The sequence below is a fragment of the Mustela putorius genome, unplaced genomic scaffold (assembly GCF_011764305.1).
Source record: "Mustela putorius furo isolate JIRA1106 unplaced genomic scaffold, ASM1176430v1.1 tig00537227_pilon_pilon_pilon, whole genome shotgun sequence".
Classification (NCBI taxonomy): domain Eukaryota; kingdom Metazoa; phylum Chordata; class Mammalia; order Carnivora; family Mustelidae; genus Mustela; species Mustela putorius.
The window spans coordinates 15,702,869-15,729,431 of record NW_025422368.1 but is presented as its reverse complement, the minus strand read 5'-3'; the positions used below and the strand labels follow the sequence as shown (position 1 = coordinate 15,729,431).

Genomic DNA, 26,563 nt, shown 5'->3' with positions numbered 1-26,563 from the left:
TTTATTCAGCTTATATTCTTCTCCTTCTACTCCCATGGAATTCTAATAAGGGAATTTTAACCTTTAGTTCTGAACAGATTTATGCATGCCATCTTATCAGAGAACAAACTTTTATTAAAGTTCAAAGAAATACTATTTTTAATAGGAATAAGAGAACTGTGCTAATCCACTAAAAAGTGAAGGTCATGCTTACATAAATTTTGATAATAAAACTATGGTAGAAAATACTCATGACAAAGGAATTACCATGGCTATTGCTAACTAATTATACACACACACACACACACACACACAAAAAAAACAGTTTATAGAGGCTTATGTATCTGACAATGTTTATATCATGAACCAGTATCATACAGACAAACCACAACTGAGGTCATTCATTCAACATTTCCAAAATATTAAACAGTTTCTTTGAATAATAATAATTATTATAGCCATTTATTGAGTACTTACTTGGTTTCAAGTACTTCTCACACATTACTTTAAATCTTTAGCTTAACCATGAAAGGTAGGTGTTATTAGTCCCAATTTAAGGATGAGAAATCTTTAAAAATAAATCAATAAATAAAGATGAGAAAATTGAGGCAGAGAGGATTCACAACCTTTGGCTACAAAATCTTTCTAGGACTCTCCTTTATTTCAGAATAGAACATGTGAGGCCCTAAGAAGATCCAATAATGAGCCTATCCATGATTCCTAATTTTTAAAAAGTGAGAATGTACCAAAGAACCATGTGCTGGCCGTACCCATACACCCCAAAAGAGCAGTGCAGAGGTCAAGAAGTTTGTCTGGACCCGACACAGCCTGGGCCCCCCAGCCTTTCCACTGCCTGGAAGCTCCCCAGGCCACAGTTGGGAGCACTAAACCAGCAAACACACAACACTCTCAAACAGAAATTTCAGCCAGGATCCATATTCCCCAGCACCCAAATCCCTCTTGTAGATTTGAACCCAAACTCACACTCAGAGGAAAGAAGACAGAGTGAAATTTCCCAGTGTGGGCCTCACAGAGCTACAAGCCAACAATTTTCCAGGGTCCATGAGCCATGAACACACTTACAAGCCTGTTTGCTGGGGACAGCGGGCTTGTCAGCAATATGGGTAGCTGCATATACTCTGCTAACTTAAGTGCAGATTAATAGGCAGCCATTAAAATTTTAGCTCATCATTGTAAGGACCTATTTAGAAACTGTCCCTGCTCCCCTTCCCCCAGGGGATTTACAGGTAACAAAGCCCAGATACAAGGGTGGGTCAGGCCAGGTGGAGACATTGATCAGTGGGGGGGGATGCATACTGTCTCCCCAGTTACCAAGGAGTATGGGCCCCGCCCTTTGGGAGCCCTTTTGGGCACCAAACCCAATCAAAGTGTGATAGGCTGGTTCAAATGTCTACTAGGGTAAATTGTAACTCAACTGGTCGTCTAGCATCACTGTGGAGTTTCCTGTGTGTGTTACAATCTCATTGGGACCTGTGCGTGACCAGGCCGGACCGCATGGCCTTTGTCCTTAAAAGCTAGTCTGTGAAACAGAGAAGGGTCGCCCTCTCTTGTAAAAGGTGCTGCCCCAAACGTTTGGTTAGATTCTTGATGCTTGGCACGAAATATAGCTTTGCTTGACCTTCGCTTTGTATCAGCCTCACTCCTTTAATCACGGACCCATTATTGGGGCATAACAATCATCTCTACATTACAAACACTTGTTACAGTAGGCCTTCCCACACACAGCCCTGAAACTGCTTTCCATGATCTCGCCAGTAACCTCCACATCGCACAATCCGGCAGTCACTCCTCGGCAGCATGGGACGTGGCTGTCTCCGCTTTCCTTCCTGAAGCAGTCTTTTCTTGCTTTTGACACCACACTCCGGTTTCTCTTCCCCTCCTAGACTCTCAGGCATGCAATCTCTCATTGTCAGAACCCAGTTCCAGGCCCCCTTCATCTGCCTATCTTCACTCTTCTGTTATTTTATCTGTTCCTTTGGCTTTAAATCCCACCTACACAATGGTAATGTCCAAAAGCAAGCATCAGCCCACACTCACCTCTGAGTTCGCTCATGCACACAACTGCCTTCTCGCCTGCACATGTGGTTGTCTAACGCGTCCCGCAGAATTACTATCGAACTTTGAATACTGATTTTTATACCACAACCAGTACCCCAACCCTGTCCTTCCCAAATCTACCCCTTGGCAGTAAATGACACTATCATCTTCTCGGTTCTTTTTGCCATAAACGGGAGTCAAACTTCTGAACTCCTTCCTTTTAACCCACCAACTCCTCTTCATCACCACCTCGTAAACTGGCAATTCCAACCTCAAACACATCTCCCAACCATCTCCTTCTCTCGGGATCTCATGTCCACAGCTTACGTCAAGCTTTTCAGCTTTCTCATGGACCACCTCCGGCCCCCCATCTCACACCTATGTGTACTCTTGCTCTCCCTCCAATTCTTCCCCCATATAACTTTCAAAATAAATATTTTGAAAAAGTTTAAACACAGCCATGCAATTTCAGCTCCCCAATAGTCTCTAATGGCTTCGCATAATACTTCAAACAAAACCTCTTTTCTTTTGTCTGCAGGACTGACTCATTTCTACCTCTTGGTTTCATCATGGGCTAGTATCTCCTCTTTCTCTTCTCCCTGGCCAGCTGGTCTTCTTTTAGAGCCCTTTACTCACCAAATCCTTTTAATCCCATGGCCTTTGCACCTATGTGAGTAACTCCACTCTTCGATGGCTGACTTTTTCTCACCTTTTAAGCCTCTATTTAAATGTCAGTCTTCCGGCTCTAAATACGCATGCTAATGTTGGCTCCTTACCCCTAAAATTATTCTCCTTCATAGCACCTGTTTCTTTCCTTTATAAAACTTATATTTTGTAATTATACTTTTATTTATTTGTTTTATAGTCCCCTTACTAGACAGTATGTTCCATGAAGGCACAAGACATACACAACTTTGATTTACACTGGTACAAAAATGAACAAATGATTAGTTAAAGGAGATCTATATTGTTCAAAGAGAAAAGAATCAAAGATCCTGTTTAGTATAACACCAATTTTGATGAAAATATATGTTTATATAGAGAGATAAAAATAGAGGAAAGTATACCAGAATATAGAAATTATCTTCTAATTTTTTTTTCATTATGTATTTCTGGGCTTTCTTAATTTCTTGCAATGAGTATTTTCTACTTTCAAAATCAGAAACAGGAGCGCCTGGGTAGCTCAGCTGGTTGAGCGTCTCACTCTTGGTTTTGGTTGGGGTCATGATCGCAGGATCATGGGATGAGGCTCTCTGTGCCCACTGCAGAGTTTGCTCGAGATTCTCTCTCGCTCTCGATCTCCCTCCTGCCTGTGCACTGTCTCTCTCTTTCTCTCTTAAATAAATAAAATCTTTAAAAAAATTAAAAATATAAAACTTTTAATTGGTGTTATTGTTTTTTTAATTCTTTTTACTATGAAAAGTGAAAACTGGCAGTAATAAGAAAGCACAGATACATTATGACTAGTAGTTTAGCTCACGGGAAATGTGTTAGTTCTTTCCCAGAGGCTGGATTATATTAGCTATCAACCAAGTGATTAATCTTTTTGACTTGAAATGAAATTTGTCTCAGCTAATGCCTCATACTACCAAATCAGAAATTTCTAATTCCTTAGAAAATGTACAGTTGCATATTAATTCTACGTAGATCAGAGGGGACTAAAATTTGAAGGAAAGACTATTATTAATAACCTTTATCGATGGTATACAACCAGAAACAGCTACATTTAATAAAACTGCAACTTGTACCCTACAAAGTCTTCTGAGTATCAACTATCCTGGATTGTCAGAAGTACCTACAGAGCTGATTACCATAATCTCTGACACAATGAACATATTTAAATATGCAGACAGTCAAGTCCTTTTACATAATTACACAGCATTATGTTTCATCATCCCACAATAAGAAAAATGTGAGAAAAATGCTTTTACTCAACAAGTGTAAAAATTTTCAGTCATTTGAAAGAAGTATGTAAACTGTTAATTTTATTGGAACATAAAACACTACTTCTTATAAAACTTTAAGCAAAAAAAAAAAGAAAGAAAGAAACAAAGAATTTGCAATCAAGTCTTTGAAAGTTTTCCTTTGTTTTATGCTTGAGCTAATGGGATAAATACCTACTTTTCCAATTTAGAAACAAATCCTGCAGAAAATGATAGAATGGAAATATTCCTGATTTCTAAATCAACTTAATTGTTAGACTGCTTCAGAGGAGCATTCCTAGAAGAACATGCATCTATTTATGGCATCAAGCAGATGAACTCTGTTTTGATAAAAATGTTCAGAAAGGTCTAATATATTGTGAAGGCCCAGAACAGCCACCCAGGTCATATTCATGTGTCAGCGGAAGTGGAAATGATGAAGAAAAATGTCATCTGCATGAGTGCATATTTGTAATTTGGTTATCATAAAAGAATTAAATCTTACTGGTGATGAGCATGGTCTCAGAAAGTAGACAGGAAGGCCAGATAAACTGAGTATTACAAAAAGAATATTAAGATAAATTCAATAAAAATGCTCAGTTTAGGACTATACATATCAATTTGCATAAAGGATGCAAACTGCAAGCACACAGCCACCCACATCAACACTACACTATTTGAACATACTTCCTCTTAAAAGTGAAACACTTGGATTACCAGAAAATCCATGGACCTCCTTGTCTGAGGGAGATACAGTTTGTCATGTAACTCATTATCTAAAGCTTTTCTTTCTTTCTTTCTTTTTTTTAATGTAGCAAAGATCTGAAATTTCCTTAATTATATAAAGACACTGGAAAATCTGAAGGCTTTATCTAGGTCCTCCACTGTTACAGATGACGGAGATGTCGTTCTAGATTTAGATGGGAATATAAATTCACACACAGAAAGAAAAAGCATTATATTTCACATAAGTGGTTTTTATTCACTTTTTAGGATCTTCTATTTTTAGGAATGAACATAAATTATTAACCAACAAAAAAAGAAAACCCTGACCACAACCCTATAATGGTCACACATAAAATGCAGAAAGGACTGGGATGCCTCAGTCGGTTAAGCATCTGCCTTCGGCTCTCGGTCATGATCCTAGAGTCCTGGGATCGAGTCTCACATCCAGCTCCTTGCTCAGTGGGAAGCCTGCTTCTCCCTCTGCCTCTGCCACTCGCCCTGCTTGTGCTCGCTCTCTTGCGCACTCTCTCTCTGACAAATTTTTTAAAATCTTTTAAAAATTTTAAAAAGAAAAAGAAAATACAGAGAAGACTAAACCCCACCAGTTTTTAAAATTATAATGCTTTAAAACCTTGATTAAACATTTTAATATAATATCATACTCTAAAAAACAACGTTTTAAGAAACTGTTAATCGTGTCATGGCTTGCTATTAATTCTGTGATTAATGACATGTTTTACCATCTGAAGAGAAAAAAAGAAAATGGACTCAATTTATCAGGGAGGTCCTTATTGGGGAATATGGGTTAATTTTCATCATGTATCAGTTAGGTTTTCATTTATGTAACACAAAATATTTTTTAAATGAATTGAGTAGATTATTATTTTCCTCTACCCTATTATTTTAAATTAGACTGTTTTACTTAGCTATTATTTAAATTCAATTGAAAATAAACTTAAAAATGGATTCACATCAACCCTGAAGTCTCTCTGAATAGTTAAAAGCAGTTCTATCCACAGATGCATAATAAATATTGTTGATGCACATTCACTAGAAAGTGGGCAATTATTAATTTCACATACTCAAAACTAACTTTTGACAATTATCTTTAAAATCCTCCAAAGGAATAATTCCTAGATTTCTTTTTAAGAATTATTACATTCTAGGGGCATCTGTGGGTGCCTCAGTAGCTCAGTCGTTAAGCATCTGCCTTCAGCTGAGGTCATATCCCAGGCTTCTGGGATAGAGCCCAGCATCAGGCTCCCTGCTCAGAGGAAAGCCTGCTTCTCCTTCTCCCACTCCCCCAACTCGTGTTCCCTGTCTTGCTGTGTCTCTCTCTGTCAAATAAATAAATAAAATCTTTAAAAAAAAAAAAAAAAAGGAATTATGACATTCTTTAACTGTCTTTCATTAAGACTTCACAACACACTTTGTCCCCTTCCTAAAATTATTCTATAAATAGACCTTTAGGCATTGTTTGACACTGAGATTCTTTAATTTTCAATGTTTGTTTTTGTGAGTTTCATTCACCTTTTTTTTTTTTCCTTTAAACTTGGCAGGGAAACAAAAAAACCGCAAAGCTAAGTTTGGGAATTAGTTTCATTCAAAAATGATCAGAACAAACTTTTGCTTCTGCCAATGACAAATTAAGTTGTTTCAGACAAACTTTTCCCCTGAGAACAGCTAGAAAAATCTGAAAAATATAAAATAATCTTTTTTGGAGGCACCAGAGAGCTAACAAAATGTTATACGTGTGAAACCAAAAACCTGGAGAAAAGAGAAGCCAAAAGAGGGGCCCTGTGTTTGAAAAAGAAGCAAACCAAACTCACTTCAACGATCTCATCAAACTGGGGGTGGGGTGGGGGAACAACAGAGTTTTTAAAAATCATCAAAGGGTTTTTAATTGAGGGACTAAAAAAATACGGTAGAGTTGGGACCCTAAGAGGCTACTCCAGATGAATCAGAAGAACAATCCTCAAGAAGCATAAAGCTCAGCTCAGAGGGAGTCAAATCTTTAACTGACTAAAGATAAACTTTTCCTAGCCTAGTTATTTCCTAGCCTAGTTATTTCCCCAGAAGCAAAAGGAAACCCACTCTGGGGAAATATTAAATCATCCAATGCCTCAAGTATATTGCTAAATTTTCTTATACAATATTCAGCAATAAGTAACAGGCATGAGGCTTTCTGCCTCCAGCCCCAATGCAGTTAGTTACTTGCAAAAGACAAACATTCTAGTGGAGAACCAGAAAAGGTAGTGGATAAAAAACAAAACTTGATTGTTTGATACTATCGTAGAGGTGCAAAGGCACCTCTGAAGAGCTGAAAGGCCCAAGGCTAGAGAGAAGGGAAGCTAATTAATATGAGCCAAACTTTTGCCTGGAACAAGCAGTGACAAAGAAAAAAAGGAAGCCCACGTAAAAATAGAGAGAGAAGCAAAGCCAGGAAATCGCGGAAACAATGAGCCGTACTTTCGAAGACTACGCAATCGAACAGAAGTAGTAGTTCAGTGAAGTTAGAAAAGTTATCTGAACCTGGATTTCATTAAAATTTCAGGAAAACTAAAGGTGCCAAGGTCTAATTACATACAAAGTTACCATTTAAAAAAGAGAGATTAGAGAGCAGAATAGTATCTCTACAGGACATGAAAGTATGCCAAAAGATACAATCAAATACCAAACTAAAACTGTATTATTTCAGACAGAGCCAAAACACATGCAGACATGAGAGAATGACATAAATCAGAATTAGCAATACAGAGAAAGGAGGTGATATAAATCAAAGAGGAAATAGAGGCAAAATAAATAAAATGGCATCTTAGCAATGGAATAAACTAGTAAGGACACAAGAATAATCACCATAGATAAAGCCTTAACAGAAATTGGAAAGAAATATTTTTGCATTTAAGAATCAAAAAGAAATTTAAAAAAAAAAAAAAAGGAGAGAAAGTAGCAAAATATTCAATACGGGCAAAACGGATCCATCATATAGTAAAAGAAGTCCACAAAGAAGAAAATCACAACAAAGACAGACAAGTATTAAAAACTACAATTCATTAGCTCACGACTTAAAGAAAGATAAAATTAGATTTTCTTCAGAGTTTTTGACAGAAATGTTTTATGACAAAACAAATGAACAACATTTAATATACCTAAGGAAATAAAATGTAATCAAGAGATTTTATAGTCTTCATATTCAAAGGGCACAAATTGTTGGTGACATTAAAAAAAAAAAAGATGAATACTGTTACCCATGAGCTCTTCTAAAAAATCTAGTAGCAACTGAGCTTTAGATAATCAAAATTACTACAGAAATATTGACATATAGAGTGGTGGTGACCATTACCTATAGAACTAAGACTCAATTAGGTCTAAGAGAGAGAAAATAAGGCATTCAATGTCAATATGATCTGATAATGTTGACAGAATGCAATATTATTCCAACCAACAAGTAGGAAAAACCCCAAAGATCCAGGCACTAAGCATCAATGAGTGCTAAGACCAAAAAAGAGGGAAAACAAGACTTCATTTGCCTCCTACTGAACGTTCACACCATCACCAACAGATTTGCCAAAGGAACTGAACCCATGTCTTATCAACCTTCTGATACAATCTGTCAAATTGTAGAAATACAAAGAACAGAAAAAAACATGATGAGCCGCACCTTAAGCATATAGTCAGTCAATAAGATCCCGACTGTAGAACTGTAGACTGTAGAACATATGTCAAATGGTCCAGTTATGTAAGATAAGTTGTAAGAAAAACAAAGGAATAAAGGGAAAGCTATAGACTAAAAGAAACAGAAAATACATATAGCATTTTTTTGAAGTGTGCAAGACTAAACTATAATGTTAAAAAGTGCACACTTAGGTAATAAAACCATAAACCCACCCCTCACACAGACATATCATTACTCTTGGAAAAGAGAGTTCTCTGATTGGGAAGGTCCATGGAAACAAATTCCGGGATGCTGGCAAAGTTCTACTTCTTGACCTTGTTAATAATTATATGGGTGTCTGCCTTCTAAAAATTCACCAAGGTTTTCATTTTTGTATTTGTTTCCAATAAACAAATAAGTGAATGCCAAACGAGAGCATCTCCCTATAAAAACAATTGAGACATTTATTGACAACATAACAGCAAAATTGCAACAACATAAATTTTAAAGGGGATTCTTCATACAGAATTAAAATGCATATAACATACAAATGCACAATGAAATGAAAAGCAACTAATAGAGTAAATATATGGAAGAGAAAAAAGAATACTGGTAATATAAAATAATAGTAAACAGTTTTGTGTGTTTATATTATATACAAAATTAACATTCATTAACAATGACACCGAACATGTGAACATTGCTGCTATAAACACTGGACTGCATATGCCCCTTAGAGTCACTATGTTTGTATCCTTTGGAAAAATACCAATGCAATTGCTGGGTCATAGGGTCACCACTCTATTTTCAATTTCTCGAGGAACCTCCATACTCTTTTCCAGAGTGGCTGCACCAGTTTGCATTCCCACTAACAGTGGACAGAAAGGGTTCCCCTTTCTCTGTATCCTCTCCAACACCTGTTGTTTCCTGAGTTGTTAATTTTAGCCATTCTAACCAGTGTGAGGTGGTAGTTTCTATTCGTATTTTAACAGAGGCACTTTTAAAAGACACAGAAGCCAACTTGAAGGTGCTCCTATTTGTCAAATTTGTGAAAATCTGAGCCCCAAAATAAACAACAGTAACATAAAAATCCACTGAAAAAGAAGAAACTATGAGTCCACACTTATAAAATAAAGGAATAAATTAAAAGTCTAGTGAGAAAAGAGATATTTATATACCTTCAAAGCATCTCCTCACACACTCATAAACTACTTTCCCAACATAATTCCCAGAGTCTCTTCCCAAAATATTAACTACAAAAAAAAAAAAAAAAAGAGTGTAACTTTTTGTTGAAGATTAGCAGACATTACTTTAATCAAGTGATCAAAATCAATCTAAACAAAAGTGGAACAAATCAAAACCCTGTGCTACCAGATGGGATACAATAAGAGGAACACACAATATCACCTCTGTGATATTTCATCCAAAGCTGCACATGAGGGAAAATATCACACAAAATCAAAATGAGAGAAATTCTATAGTGTAGCTGACATTTCATTTTCAAAAAAAAAGTGTCAAGGTCATCAAAGTTAAGAAAAGACTGAGGAACTATTCAAGATCAAAAGAGACCACAGAGGAGATAAACCATAAGAGACTCTTAATCTCACAAACAAACTGAAGTTGCCAGGGAAAGGGGGGTAGGGAGAGGGTGGTTGGGTTATAGACATTGGGGAAGGTATGTGCTATGATGAGTGCTGTGAAGTGTGTAAACCTAGCAATTCTCAGACCTGTACCTCTGGGACTAATAATACATTATATGTTAATTTAAAAAAAAAAGAGAGAGAAACCACAAGAAATGGCAACTAAAGCAATACATAATTCTGAATGGAATCCATTTGCTTTAAAATATGTAATTGGGACAACTAGTGAAAACTGAATAGGGTCTTAGGATTTGATAGTAGGAACACATCAATGTTAATTCCCTAAGCCTCAGTATCATATTACGGCTACGTAGAATGTCCTTTGTGTAATAAAGTATTCAAGTGCTATGGGTCATCATGTTGGCAACTTTTTCTCAAATGGTTCAAAGGAAAAACATTCCTTCTATATATGCAACTTTTCTGTAAACATATTTTCAAAATTTAAAAAAATACTTTTTTTATCTCAAAGCTAACAAAAGTACAACATATCAAAACTTGTTGGATACAGTTAAAGCTCCTCTTAAAAAAATACTGTAGACTAAAATGCATATAGTAGAAAAGACAAATGACTAAAAATAAATGTTGTTGTCATCTAACTCAAGAATTTAGAAACAGAACAAATTAAGCCCCCAAAGCATGGGGGGAAAGTAACAAATAATTATAATAATAACATTTTTAAAAACTAAATTAAGTAACCAACAAAGGCAAATATGCATTCTTTGAGACTAATAAATCTGATAAACCTTTACCAAGATGGAACACGGGGAAAAAAAGACAGAAAATGCAAATTATTAATATCAGAAAGTAAAAAGAGCATCATTAGGGATCACACAGAAATTAAACATATCATAAAAGTATATTCCAAGAAAATTTATGCGAATAAATGAGAATTTGGGCAAAGCTAATAAATTTTTGGAAGAATGTAGCACACAAAATTGACAGAGAAGAAATTGAAATCTTGAGTAAACATACATGTAAGAAAGGAAATGAATGTGAAATTAAAATATCCCACGAAGAAACGTCCAGGCTAAGAATGCTTTAGCAGCAAAATTTTCTTAACATTTTAATTAAGATATGACATTAAACTTTCATATACTCTCTCAGAAAACAGAAAAAGTGGAAATACTTTCAAGCATATTTATTGAGGCCTGCCTAACCTAAACAACAAAATCTGAAGTCTATGACAAGAAAGGAAATTTGTAGATCAATATCACTTATAACATAAATACAAAATTCTAATAAATATTGGCAAAGCATACCAACCAATATATTTAAAAGATACTACATTATGAATCAGTTGGTTTTATTCCAGAAATAAATAAAACATGTAATTCACCACATTCACAATATAAGGAAAAATAATATAATCATCTCAATATGTATACGTGAAAACTTTACCATTAAGACCAGGAACAAAACAAGGATGCTTCCTATTACCACCTTTATTCTACACTGTACAAGAAGTACTTGTCAGCACAATAAATATCATGATTAGATGGGAAAAAATAAAACTGTAATGCGCAGATCAGCATAGTTTATGCAGAAAATTTTTTAAATGCCATAAACCATTATTAGTAAGTTGAGCAATGTCACTTCAGAGCTATTATCCAAAAACTAAATTATATTTTATATATCGCAATAAAAAATAAAAATGAAAAATGATGAGTTAACATTAAGATCAAAAATATTAAATCACTAAAGTTAAATCCAACTAAAAATATGCAAGAGCTCTACATAAAAACTGTAACATCTTAAAAGAAACCACAGAAAACTTAAATAATTAGAGGGTACCCATATTCATATATTGTAAGGCATACTATTTTATATATTTCAATTCTCTGATATTGATATACAGTTTCAACACCATCTCAGATGTCATAGTGTGTCTCTGTGTGTGTGCATGTGAATATATATGTATGTGCATAAAGTAGCAAATAAATTCCAAAATTTCTCTGGAAAAGTAAAAACCTAAGAATATTCTAGAACAGGGTTCAGAAAATTACAGCTTCTGAGCCAAATATGGCCTGCTGCTTATTTCATTAATTAAGATTCACTGGAGCATAGCCATCATCAAGCGTTCATGTATTGTCCGTGGCTGCTTTCATGCTATAATGTCTAGAGAGACCAGAGGGCCTCTTAGCTTAAAATATTTATGCAGCCCTTGGGGCACCTGGGTGGCTCAGAGGGTTAAGCCTCTGCCTTCGGCTCAGGTCATGAACTCAGGGTCCTGGGATGGAGCCCCACATCAGGCTCTCTGCTCGGCGGGGAGCCTGCTTCCCTTCCACTCTCTCTGCCTGCCTCTCTGCCTACTTGTAATCTCTCTCTCTGTCCAATAAATAAATAAAATCTTTAAAAATATATATATTTATGCAGCCCTTATTTATATCTTGTCCTTTACAAGGAAAGAAAAATGCTAACCTTTGGCCTTGAAAATCTTGAAGGAAAAAAAAAAAACTGCCAAGCACAAACAACCAGATTTAGTTATTAAAACAAAGTATACCACAGTAGAAACCTATAACACTCTCACATAGATAGTTATTTCATCTATGATGATGGTGATATGACTATGCAGTGGAGAAATGAAATCTCTTTAATAAATCATCCTGGGTCAATTAGATACCATATGGCATCAAAGTAAATTTCACCTCAAGTCATATCCAAAAATTAATCTCAGAGGAAGTGTAAATCTAAAACAAGTGTAAAATTTAAAACAATAAAACTTCTAGGATATAACCCTGGGGAAGGGAACATCTTCATGACCTTTAAATAAGAAAGTTTTCTCCAACAAAACAAAAGCATAGTTCATAAAGGAATTGACTGCTATGTCGACCTAAATTAAAACTAAGAACTTCTGTTCACCAAAATATACAGTTCAGAGGGTTAAAAACCATGCTACAAAAGGACACAAGGTATTTGCAAGACATATAAGCAACAAAACTTCCCATCCTTAAGATACAAGTAACTCCTAAAAATCAATAGCAGGAGAAACAGCCAAACATGCACATCGTAAAAGATAGGCAAATGGTCGTTAGGCCTGCCAAAGGATGTTCAGCCACACTATCAGGAAGTTAAAATCTAAACCAGATACCTTTGCACACTAACCAGAATGGAAAACATTTAAGAGACTTATAATAGAAAACATCAGCAAGAATGCTCTGCAATAAGAATGGCAGATGGAAAATTCTGGAAAATGATTTGGCAGTATGGACTGAAAATGAAAATATGCACACTAATGGAGGCATCACAAACCCTCATTTCAAACTGTATTACCAAGCTACATTAATTAAAACAGTATACTACTGGCATAAAAACAGATACAGAAATCAATAGATCAGAATAAAGAGCCTGGGAATAAACCTGTGCATTATCAATTAATTTACAACAAAAGAGCCAAGAATAAACAATGGGGAAAGGACTGCCTCTCCAGTAAACCGTGGGAAAACTGGACTGCCAAATGCAAAAGAAGGAAACTGTTAAACCATATGCAAAAACTAATTCAAATTGGATTAAAGACTTGAATGTAAGACCTGAAACCATAAAATTTCTAAAAAAAAAGAAAATATAGGGCCATAAGCAACTGAACATAGGTCTTGATGATAATTTTTTCAATCCAACATCAAAACTAAAAGCAACAAAATCAATAATGCATCAAACTTAAAAGCCTCTGCACAGCAAAGGAAACCATTAAGAAAAAGAAGAGGCAACTTAGTGAATGGGAGAAAGTATTTTCAAATCATATATCTGATAAGGGTTAGTATCCAACATATATAAAGAACTCATTTAACTCAAGAGTTTAAAAAGAATCCAATTAAACAAAAGGGAGAGGATTTAATGAGGATTTGATAAACATTTTTCCAAAAGAGACACACAGATGGCCAACAGGTGCATGAAAGGTGCCCAACACCACGAATCATCAGAGAGATGCAAATAGAAGCTACCCTGGGATATCACCTGTTAGGATGGCTTTTAAAAGAAAGACAAGAAATTACTAGTGCTGGGAGGATGTGGAAAAAGAGGAACCCTTGCGCACTGTTGGTAGGAATGTAAACTGGTGCAGCCACTGTGGAAAACAGTGTAGAGGATCCTCAAGAAATTAAAAATAGAGCCCATCATATGATGTAGCAATTCCATTTCTGGGTATTGACCCAAGGAAGACAAAAATGCTAATTCAAAAAGATAGATACCCCCCATGTTCACTGCAACATTATTTACAATAGCTAAGATATGGAAACAACCTAGGTGTCCATCAGTGAATGAATGCATGAATAAGAGATTATATATATATATATATATACACATACATATATATATATTCTAATAATCTATAAATAATATTCTAGACCTAATATCCTAATGTTCTATATAAATAGGTATATATCTATAGCTATGTATCTATATATATTCTAATATATATGTATTCAAATATTATTCAGCCACAAAAAGAGAAGGAAATCCTGCCATTTGTCACAACATGAGTGGACCATGAGGGCATTGTGCTAAGTAAAATAAGTCAGACAAAGACAAATACTGTAACATCTCACTTCTATGCAGAATTTTTTTTTTAAGATTTTATTTATTTATTTGACAGACAGAGATCACAAATAGGTAGAGAAGCCGGCAGAGAAGCAGGCGGAGAGAGCGGAGGAAGCAGGCTCCCTGATCCCAGGACCCTGGGATCATGACCTAAGCCGAAGACAGAGGCTTTAACCCACTGAGCCACCCAGACCCCTTCTATGTAGAATATTAAAAAATAAATAAGAAATAAATTTAAAAGACTCACAGGTCCAGAGAAGACATTGGTGGTTGCCACCAGAGGCAAACGTGGGGAGTGAAAAATGTGGATGAAGAGATCAAAAGGTACAAACTTCCAGTTATAAAATAAATCTATCAAGGGTATAATGCACAGCATGGTGACTATAGTTAGTAACAATAGAAGATATATTTGAAAATTGCTAAAAGAATTAAGCTTAAAAGGCCTTATCACCAAGGGAAAAAACTTTTTATGTAGCGATAGGTGTTAATGAGATTTATCATGATAATCATTTTACAGTATATGTGAATATAGAATCATTATGTTGTATCTGAAACAAATATAATGTTATGTGTCAATTATATCTCAATTTTTTAAAAATGAAAATATGTATAACTTATGGTTTAGAAATCTTACTCCTATGTATACAAATTTCAATCCTATATATAAAAACAATAAGAATAATAAATATATAATGATAAGTACAAGAATGTTCTAACCAGTTAATCATAATATTCAACAACTGGGAACAACCCAAATGTCTATCCAGACTAGCATGGGTTATATTCATAAATAAAAAGCCATACAGAAAAAATATGAACTATTACCACACACATGGACAGACTTCCACAGCATAACTGGGAGTTATGAAACTTGATACAAATAAACATATGCTATATCATTCCATTTACATAAGGCTTAGGAATAGAAAAAATGATCCCATAGTGCTAGAAATCAAGATAGTGGTTTGATTTGGGAGGAGAGAGGGGTGCAATCAGAATTGCTGGATTATAGTACGTTCTATTTCTGATGCAGGTGGTGGTTACCTGGTTGATGTGTTCACATCCATAAATTATTGTGCTGTATTATTTTCCCCTTTATTCGGCTATGTTTTATTTCAATAAAAGGGTATATTAAAAACAGAAGAGAAATTCAGCCATTATAAAAAGGAAATTAACTCTGCCATTTGCAAGACAACATAGATGAAATTTGAGGGCATTATGCTAAGTAATAAGTAAATAAGTCAGTCAGAAAAAGATAAATACTATGTGATCTCATTTTTATGTGGAATCTAAAAAAAACAAACTCATAGAAACAGAAGAGACTAGTGGTTGTCAAGGGTGGTGGAAATGGGCAAAAGTGGTCACTGGATACAAACTTCAAGTCCAAAGATGAATAAGTTCTGAAGATGTGATGTACAACATAGTGACTATTGTTAACAATACTATACTATATATCTGAAATCTGCTAAAAGAGTAGATTTTTAAAGTTCTCACCATAACACATACACACACACACACACAATCATATGGAGATGATAGGTGTGTTAACTCGCCTATTTTGGTAATCATTCTGCAATATATACATATATCAAATTACATTGTATGCTCTAAACTTACATAATGTTATATATATATATATATATATATATATATATATATCACTTAGATCTCAATAAAGCTGGAAAAAATAAAAAATAAATAAGAACAAGAAAAATTAACTCAAGGGACCAAAATTACTCTGGCTTTGTTTTTCTTTTCTTTTTTTTTTTTTTTTAAGATTTTATTTATTTATTTGACAAGACAAAGATTACAAGTAGGCAGAGAGGCAGGCAGAGAGAGAGGGAGAAGCAGGCTCCCTGCTGAGCAGAGAGCCCAACGCGGGGCTCGATCCCAGGACCCTGGGATCATGACCTGAGCCGAAGGCAGAGGCTTTAACCCACTGAGCCACCCCGGCACCCCTGGATTTGTTTTTCAAGTAATAATCAGCAAAATTCTATTGAAAGCATGATTCTTGTTCAATTGGTCACAGAATATTCAGAGTTAAAAGACTTTTAACTGAGCCATATAAAGAAAGGACAACTTAAATTAAGCCATAGCTTCTAATCATCTGTACCCAGGAATATTTGCAAAATTACTTCATGTCCTTTCCTAAACAAAAAAATTTCAAGGCTCACAGGTCTCTTTCGAAAACCGGTATGGCTGACCTTGGGAATTCAAATATATACAGTATTATCCTGAGGGGCACACAAAATATTTTTGCTAAGATAGTAATGCCTTAAGACTGACTACATATACCACAGAAGATACTGAAAGAAGATTCTTCCCACCACATACTGCACAAGTGTTCTTCTAATAGAACTTCAGTGTCTTCTGTTACAACCCCTCAATGAACCACATTGGAGAAGTAATGATACACATTGTGAGACCCCTTCAAATGTCTGAGAAGAATATAATGTCTGCAGACTGAATGTTTAGCAGTATTCTGTCATTAAGGTCTTTTTTAAAAAATAGAAAAAAAAACAGACAAAACAGAAATGTTCCACTGCTCGACAGCTTGAGTTCAATAGTGAAGGCGCTATCAGCAGCCATACAGGATCTGCTCAGGGCCTCAGCAATGGGGTCTGCCTAAGGATTGGGGGGAGCTTCCCATCCTGTATCAATAACTTTTCCTGGTTCACTCTAGTATTTTCTTTTTTTTTTTTTTTATTAACATACAATGTATTATTTGCCCCGGGGTACAGGTCTGTGAATCATCAGTCTTAACACAATTCACAGCACTCACCAGAGCACATACCCACCCCAAAGTCCATCTAGTATTTCTACAGGACAAAAAGGAGAGAATGGTTTCATTCTCTCATTAGTATCCCCTAAGCTTCAAGAAACATTTATGTTTTCAAGTGATGCTGTAATTCCAATTCCAAAATCTGTAGTTCAAGTTATGATAGGGTGTAGCAGAACAAGCACTGGGCTCTCACAACTGGTTAGTATACCACTCCTATGTTCTCATTTGAAAAATGTGACCTTCATACTAAACGATCTAAGGGGGTTCTCAGTTTTGAAACCATGAGAGTCAAGTGTGTGCCTCTATTTGAGGGTATCCTCAAGTTTAACCTTTCAGCAAATATTAACTCTAAGAACAAAGCCCCAGCCTAAGTGCTGTAGTGTAGGAGGCTGACCTTTAAGGAGCACTGAGTTGAAAAGTGAAGCTTAGACATACTTGTAAGAGAGTAAGTTCACAAAAAAGACCGTGATGTTTGTTGAATGGTTATCATACAACCATATCATACAACCATTGAAGGTGACAAGGACCATGAGAAAGATAAAGAAATTATGGGATTTTTAATGGTGCAAGATGGAAATTCTAGGTATTAAGTTCAGAAAAGTCTGTTGGGTCAGGTATGATTTAAGCTGGACTATGAACAATATTCTCAACTTTTCTGAATATGTTTGTGTGTTTATGTATTATACATATATGATTCAATGTGGAGATGAATAAACGTTAAAGTAGCTCCATGTCAGAGGAATGGTTCAGAAGCAGAGACAACAGACTATAGTAATCAACATGTGGCAGCAGATTACTGTCAAACTAGGATCGCTGTGGATTATATAAACTTCAGTTCGCTTTCTTTCAGCCCATACTAACTTAGAGAATCTAAAACCAACTCTATAATTTTAAATGCTTAAGAGGAATTCACAAAGGAGATTACCTATGAATAACTAAAATTTAACTCAGATAAGTTAATTGCAACATTTTCAGAACCCCTCAAAGTTAAGTGTACATCCTCAGGGATAATACTTTGCCATTTCCACTTGCCACTAAGAGGTTTTCATATTTTCATCATTCATGACACTTAAGTATCATTTCTAACTCCAAACTATTATGCACTGAAATAATTTTAGTTTAAAAATATCTATTACTTCAAGAGCTTTTGATAATTTGCAATCATCAGAATTTATAGAAGACATGCAGGTAATTCTAACAGTGTCATATATGATTTTTAAATTGCAGACTTCAACTACAGATCAATTTTAAATATTTTTTCTCTCTTTAGTTAGAGCATTTGTTTCAACATGGTTTGAACTCTTTTTCTTTTTTTTATTACTTTTAACTATCTAAAGGTAATTCATCCCAGAACATAGAATCATATAGCTAATTACTACATACTTCTCCAGAATACAACTAAATTCAAAAACAAAGACAACCACTATACTACTGATACAGTGTTGGTACCTAAGTCAGTACACAGGACACACTGGAATTGCCAATAAAATTCTCCAACTATATTGTATGCTCCTTGAAGCAGAATACTATTTTAAAATCTTATCCACCACTGCAGCTACAAAACAGGCACTCAAACATATGTCAAATGGATAAATGGGTGGATATATTTAAAGTTATCAATGAAGTAGCAATAATACTGTTCTACTTGTCTGATTTCAAATATCCTAAGAGTAGTTACCAGAGTGGTTTTTGCTGTTATCTTGTAAAATAATATTCAATACTTAGAAGATACTTGGAAGAGCTGAAAAAAATGACTAGACAACTTTTGAATTCTCTCGTCTCATAAAAAAGAAGACTTGTAAGGAAACTAGAACTGAGTCCAATTTCACTCCTGATAAACTAGTCCACCCCGGTTTAAATGCTTCCAGAAACAGGACATCCACTAGAGTGCCAGCATACAGTTCTAGGAAACCCACTCCACCATGGGATACTCTTAAGTATTACAAAGGTCTTCCTCACAGGAGCACCTGGGTGGCTCAGCTGAGCGTCTGCCTTCAGCTCAGGTCACGAGCTAGAAGTCCCAATAGCAAGCCCCAGGATGGGCTCCCTAGTCGGCAAGGAGTCTGCTTCTCCCTCTCCCTCTGCCCCTCCCACTGCTTGTATACTCGCGTTCTCTCTCTCTCTCTCTCTCTCAAATAAATAAATAAGAACTTAAAAAAAGAAAAAAAAAAGTCTTCCTCACAGTGGCTTAAACAACATCTCTGTCACTCCATCCTCTGAGCTAAATTTTTTGTTTCCTTTTTTGTTTCAATATCAAGTACCTTTACTACCGTTTCTAACTGAAAATACTTTCAAGAGTTTGAGGACATTTATTATGACTTTTATTCATACAGCATAGCTTCTATCCCTTTCTTCAAGATGGCAGCCCTCCTAAAATATGGAGTTGGCATTCTGACAGTCTCAGATGGAGAACAGAAAAGTAACACTCCAGATTTGCTCCCACCAGAGCAAAATACAATAGTATTTGATTGAATCACATAAAATTGCCAACACTCAACCATTGACCTACAAAAATGACAATTTCATGTAGTTCAACATAATAGCATTATCTTCTTTGATGTAAGCATGGCACATCCATCAATGTGTCCTCGGATTGCATTAGCTTTTTAGCAGCTGTGTAACACAACTGCTTCATATTAGGTTTAAGGCCAAGTAAATCCCATAGGTCATTTTCCCATCAACTGCTGGGCTTATGCAATGAATCTTACAGAATTTTATAATGTGGGAATTTACTTACCTGCCATTTACTAGTTTTGTTATCCTTATAGAAATGCTTTGATCTCTTAGGGTCCCAATGTATCCTGAATCATATAATGTTTCCTACATGCCAGACACAGTTATCAGTCATTCACATTTGATCTTCCTCACCACTATATGAGCTAGAATCATCAGTTCCCACATTACAGATGAGGAAACAGACACTGAGTGGTCAAGTGCATACCCTAAACCACTACATCACCTGACTCTCAAAATAAGGAAACTGTCTTTCTCAAATGGTTTTGTGGTGATTTAATAATATACATATAAAGTATTTAATTTTTTCACACCTTTCCTTTATCTAGCAAGTTCAAATAGCTGCCAAATACAATGGATTTCAGCTCCTAAATGTTTCTTTCTTGCATCTGGCACTTCCTTTCTATTCTTCCAGACTATTCTCCAGTTACTAACACTTTTAATTCTTCTGAAATGCTGTTTATTGAAATTACCTCTTAACTGGTTTCTCTTCCTCTCCATCCATCTGTTCCTATCCACACTATGTAACTCTGGGTCCTATTTCTCATCACTCTCTAAATTTCTACTTTGTTTTTATACTCCCTTTGAGTATTAGTTCCTCTTACTAACTCTTCTTACTCCTTCAAGGAGAAAAAATAAACAAGTAGAATTTTGTTTTCTGTCTTATTTTCTTATTATGCTATTTTCCCTGAAGAATAGGCCTTCTTTCCTATTTGTCTCTCATTCAGAGGCAAGCTGAAATAAATAAGAATAAAGCCCAAAAATCAATTTATAGAACTTCCTCCCATTAACAAAACCAGAAGGTGAATGCTGGGACCAGATCAGGATTCTGCAAAGCAAGGTGGTCTAAAACAAAGGCTCTGGACCCAATGGCCAGGGCTGAAATCCTCACTCTGTGATTTATATTTGGATAACTTTCATCCTGTCACTTAAGCTTTCTGTGCTTTAGTTTCCTTGTGTGTAAAATAAGGATTATGATAGCATCACTTCTTAAGGTTATTGTACAAACAATAAATGAGCGAATATATCTAAAGGGCTGAGAACAGTAGTTAGTAGGAAAGATCTTGTATAGGCAATAAGAAAGCTTCATCACTAGAGATCTGCATTGGCCCAGATGCCTGGTCCAGTACCTTGTGAATATTTATCTCAGTTCCTTTACTGGTCCCTCAAGTAATGTTATTTTTTTTTCTTTTTCTTTTTCTTTTTTTTTTTAAGATTTTATTTATTTATTTGACAGAGAGAGAGAGAGATCACAAGTACTCAGAGAGGCAGGCAGAAAGAGGGAGTAAGCAGGCTCCCCGCAAAGCAGAGAGGCCGATGCTGGGCTCGATCCCAGGACCCTAAGATCATGACCTGAGCCAAAGGCAGAGGCTTAACCCACTGAGCCACCCAGGTGCCCCACAATGTTATTTTCTGAACACTCCTGGTAAGTGCCCGACCCCAGCTAGCTTGACTCTTAATGGGCAGTCAGCAGATCCATTGGATTGCCTCAGGCCTTTAAACAAAGGAACTCTAGAGCAAATGACAAGAGACAGCAAATCTTTTTGGAACATAATCAAAGGAATAATTAGATAGAAGAACAAGAAAGAGGAGCATGGATTCAGGAGAATGTCCTAACAGAGAAGACAAAAGAGAACATAGTTCTGCTGAAGGAAGTGGCTCATTTGAGCTTCTTTTTTTTAACAAAAAAGAATTCATGCCACTGGGTAACTGACAAATAAAGAAGGTGTGGGAAGGAAAGTTAGGATGGCTACAAAAATCGCAGTTTGATATTTCGGCTGATGATGTTATTAGCTCTATGTAGAGCAAAGGCAGCAGCCATAGGGTATAGGTGATGAATTTACATTCATGTATGTAGAGTTTGAGATGAGGCTCAAATAACTACATGGAAAGGTCTATAAGCAGTTAAATATGAGAAACTGGTGCTCAGTATCCCACTGACCCATTATCTGTGGGAACAATTTTTGAATTGGTTTATTCTGCCAGTTTTGAGAATAAATGACCATGACCTACAGTCTTATTTTCTATCTCACAGCTGAGACACACTAGTAAAATGGCTGGGCAACAAGGCAATCTATGGCAACAAATAACAGAAATCTCCCTCAGGAATCTCACCAGAAACTGCAACCCTATTAAAACAATGCACTGACTTCCTAGGATAGGAAGCAGATAGAAATGAGTGAACTACAAGCAGAGAGAAATGCCTTTTATTTTAATAGACTCCCTCCCCTCTAGTGATCATCCTTCCACAGGAACATGGAGATGCTCTCAATACAAATTAACCAAAATAATAATTCTGCCTCTCAGCTTTTATTTCATTAACAAAGTATGTTGTGATGAGCACTGGGTGATGTACACAACTAATGATTCACTGAATGCTACATCAAAAACTAATGATGTACTATATACTGGCTAAATGAACATAATAAAAAACAAATAAATAAATAACAAAGTATGCCTGTATTAGGAAATGGAGTTTTTACTTTATTTTCAAATAATAAATTACTAACTAGCAAAAAGTAAGTGACAGTTGATATCAAGCATCACATTTAAACCCTTTAAAGCAATATTTTATAAAAATCAGCGGTTGACTTCTAAAAGTGAGACTAAATCTAGCCTTCAATTATGTAAGGATTGCAACACATTAAATTTACTTTACACTGAGGAAAATACAAGTTTCCAGGCTAGAATATTCTACAGGAAGGTCATAAATCAGACAAACATTGAGGATTAATAAAAACAAACACAAAGATTACGCTCATAAATTTAAAAAATGCAATCTTTGGGTTGAAAAGGACTTAAAATAACTAAAATCAGGGAAGTATCACCTTGACCAAACTATAACTTCGACCATATTTTCCAGCACAATGATATTCAAAAAATTTCTAATGCTTACCTCTCTCCATTCTTTATTTCCAACTCCTTGTACATATAAGACACAAACTATAAAAGAAGAAAAAGTAAATATATAAATGTCTTTTTATAGATATAAGATATGAATGTATATAATTTATGCTTTAGCTGTCCAAAAGCTACATCAAAGTGATTTCGTAATTCCTGGGCTTATTCCTCCTCTAAGAAAATTGCTAGTAAAACATTAAATGACTAAAAACTTTTGTGAAGAAACAAGAAACTGTATCAGATCTTTAGAACCTAACATGCATAGACCTAAACACAAAAATATACAATAATTATTTGCTAATGTCTACATAATACATAATGTCTACACGAACTTTGCTTCACATAACTTTACAGTATGCTACAGAGACACATAAATTTTTAAACTATAGTTTAACAGTTTGAGATATTTCATGTTACTAAAGATTAGTCAAGCTCTTCCTAAGATACCCATAATGCTCAAAGCCATCACAAGAAGGACAATCTGGAGCATATCATCTTCTGTATTTAACATTTGCAACTCCCACCCTCAATAGCTACAAACAGGTAAGCAATCTTGTCAACCACAAAAGGAAGTCACAAAAAGAGAAATGAAGGCTTTGGAGTAAAGATTAGGGATTAAAAAAAAAGTCCCACTCATCTGTCAAGTGAGCCCTAGGAACTTTTAATACCCACATTGTAATGCCTTTTCCCCAATGACTACTTGAAAAATCCTAACATCTCACAAAACCTCCCCCTAAATCACAATCATCCTGTACTTGTAGAGATGGAGAGGTATGGGATATACATTTCTAACTATTTCAAGATTTGGAAACACTTGCTGATTTATATAGTAATGTTGCTGTTTTCTAATTTAAACTGTCTTTTTCATTGTACAAGTTATCTCCAATTTTTTTAATATACATTATTAGCAATCAAAATTTCAGTTCATACAAGATGATGTTGTATGTTTCACTTGGTTAAGCATGCCTTTACATACTTCTTTTATTTATAAAAAAAAAAGGAAAAGTATTACTGTGGGAAAACCACTTAAAATTATGGTTCATTATGGTCACCTTTCAAACACAATTTCTATCATATAGCCATACCATGAGGTTTTAATTTCAAAGTGAATTGTCTTATATCTGCATTTTCATCTTACTCTCCAAAGTGCTAAGCAACTCCTTCTCTTTAGCCAGACTACTGCCCAGGTAGATGAGAATGCAAGGCTTGACACCATCCCCTGTCTTTCTTTCTGTGCTTTAAAACAATTATTTAAACAAGAACTGTAAGTTTCATACAATTTTTACAAAATCAAGTAAGAAAAATAAGTAGACTGCTTCAAAAAGAAAATAACAGATACTTACTTGGATCAGATTTAGAGAATGTGTCTCTGTCAAGAAGATTTCTGTTGAATGAAAGAACATGTCAGATGAATATAAGGCCAAAATATTTATATAAATACATAAATGTAAACAAATATATAAATTTTTACATATCATATATGTAACATATATGTACACATATATTGTATCTGTGGTATGTGTCTGCATTGTGTATTATATGTGTTATATATGTATATTATGTATATATGTACATGACTAAATGAAAATTTGCTAAATATGTGCTTGTACTTTTTTTTGCAGTTTTTTATAAAAAATTATTATTAATTTTATTTTTTCAGTGTTCCAAGAGTCATTGTTTATGCACCACACCCAGTGCTCCATGCAATCTGTGCCCTCCTGAATACCCACCACCAGGCTCACCCATCCCCTCTACAAGCCCCCCCACCAAAACTCTCAGTTTGTGTCTTCAAAGTTCAGGATGCAGGGGTGAGGGAGGCCTATTTGCTTAGCCTTGTACTATAGCTGGTCAATGACAAGAGTCTCCACATTCGAAGATAAAAATCTGAGAGATGTAACTGTTCCAAGTTTCCTTCTATCATTCCATTAATCAGCATACAGATGGTCAGAAATGCTTCCTAAATTGAATCGTGAGTTGTGACTGATGCAAAATTGTTTGGGATTCAGAGCACGTGATCACATGAGAACACAAAATTAGAAGGCAACAGTGAAGCACCACCTATTGACACCGTCACCTTGTCACAGCAAATTGGAGGAGCTTTATGTTGCTACTCTGGTCTGGGAATTTAAGATGAATGTCCAGATCTCTACCAAAGAATTTTTCAGTGGAAGAAAAATATTAAAAGGTGGACAAGGCCATTATTAGCATCTATTTATTCTTCCTTACAGATATTTCCATATCTAAACCAGAATAAAATGGAAAATCAGAAACTGTGGAAGTCTGGATCCCTCTGGTATTGGGCTATCCTGTCTATCTTCAGTGGTAGTAATGCAGTCCCATACTTTATGCTCATAACAATAACCCTTAGTAATCAAAAAAAATTAATTCAGTATGCCCTGATTAATAAGACAAATTGGAAAAATTCCCATATAAAATAGATTATTTTCCTAAAAATGGTAATTTGAAGCTATATTCTTGTATGAAAAAAATGTGACTACCTAGAATGATGACTTGAATGTACCAAAAGTTAAATTTGTCCTTTTTATTCTTCCTTTCTTAATTGGTAATAACTGTAAGAACAAATTACATTTTTATGCTTAATACTTATACTAAAAATCTCATGTTTAAACTGTCTTATTCTTCCACCCAGGACCACTACTTCTGTGCATTTATCCGTACTGCCCATGGTATCTGAAAGGCCATCTTAAATATCAATGTGATATCCTCTCTTATTTCAGATATCCCCTCTTATTTCTCAAAAGTTACTGCTTCCATGGAATCACTGTACAATAAGAAAATAAAAACAGAGTCAACAGAAGAGCGCAGCACAGACCAAAAAAAAAAAAAAAAAAAAAAAAAAAAAAACCCAAAACAAAAATGACATTATGTCTTCAAATAGTCCTAAAAAGAAGAGAAAATATCAGACATATTTAGATTTGGAATTAAGTCAGCTTCAAAGACCACTAGTCAGAAATCAAATTAAAATAATCCTTCTGTGCCGTAAGCAGACATCATGACTGCAGCAATGGTTAGCAAATAGTAAATTAAAACATCTCCACTTGAAAAATCACTATGATACATATTTACAAAGGTGGTTCTCCACTTAGGTGGAAGTTCCTCAGCCATTTCCGTATCTCCAGCCTTTTGCTCATTAGTGTCCTTAAAAAACATAATTCAGTTCTTTCTTTCAGAGTTCATGATAATGTAAGAGAATTGACAGTGCAAAATAGCGCAAGGTGGCTGGGACTCAAGAACCATGTCATTCACATAGTTAAAAGAAGATAATGTGATTTCAGTGCCTTTTTGTCTCTTAAAAAACAAAACAAAACAAAAACAAACAAAAAACAAACAGAACAACTACAACCTTTAGCCCCCATATAAAATAATGGATACCTAGCAACTAAAAAATTAATATTTTTAACCCTAGACTTTACAAGTCACATTGTTTCTTCTGACCATTATGACCCATAATATATATAATATACATGGTAAGGTAAAAAATAAACAGAGAAACAAAAAAATCTTGGATCCTTTACATGATAAGAAATAAAACTCCACGATCTCTTTAAAATTAGCCCCTTAAATTAGCAATTTAACTTTCCCAATGCTCTTTGACAATAAATTTCATCAATAA

The 26,563-nt window shown here is 35.1% G+C and overlaps 1 protein-coding gene across 2 annotated transcripts in view; it reads right to left on the bottom strand.

Moving 5' to 3' along the window:
* Positions 1-26,563, bottom strand: part of CPNE8 (copine 8) — a 217,545-nt gene that overhangs the window by 167,115 nt on the left and 23,867 nt on the right. For both annotated transcript variants that reach the window (XM_004771828.3, XM_004771829.3), the window contains exons 2-3: positions 24,273-24,313; positions 22,925-22,971 (exon numbers count right to left, since the gene is read on the bottom strand). In XM_004771828.3, the coding sequence (XP_004771885.1) occupies positions 22,925-22,971; positions 24,273-24,313 (88 nt within the window). The remainder of the gene's footprint in view (positions 1-22,924; positions 22,972-24,272; positions 24,314-26,563) is intronic.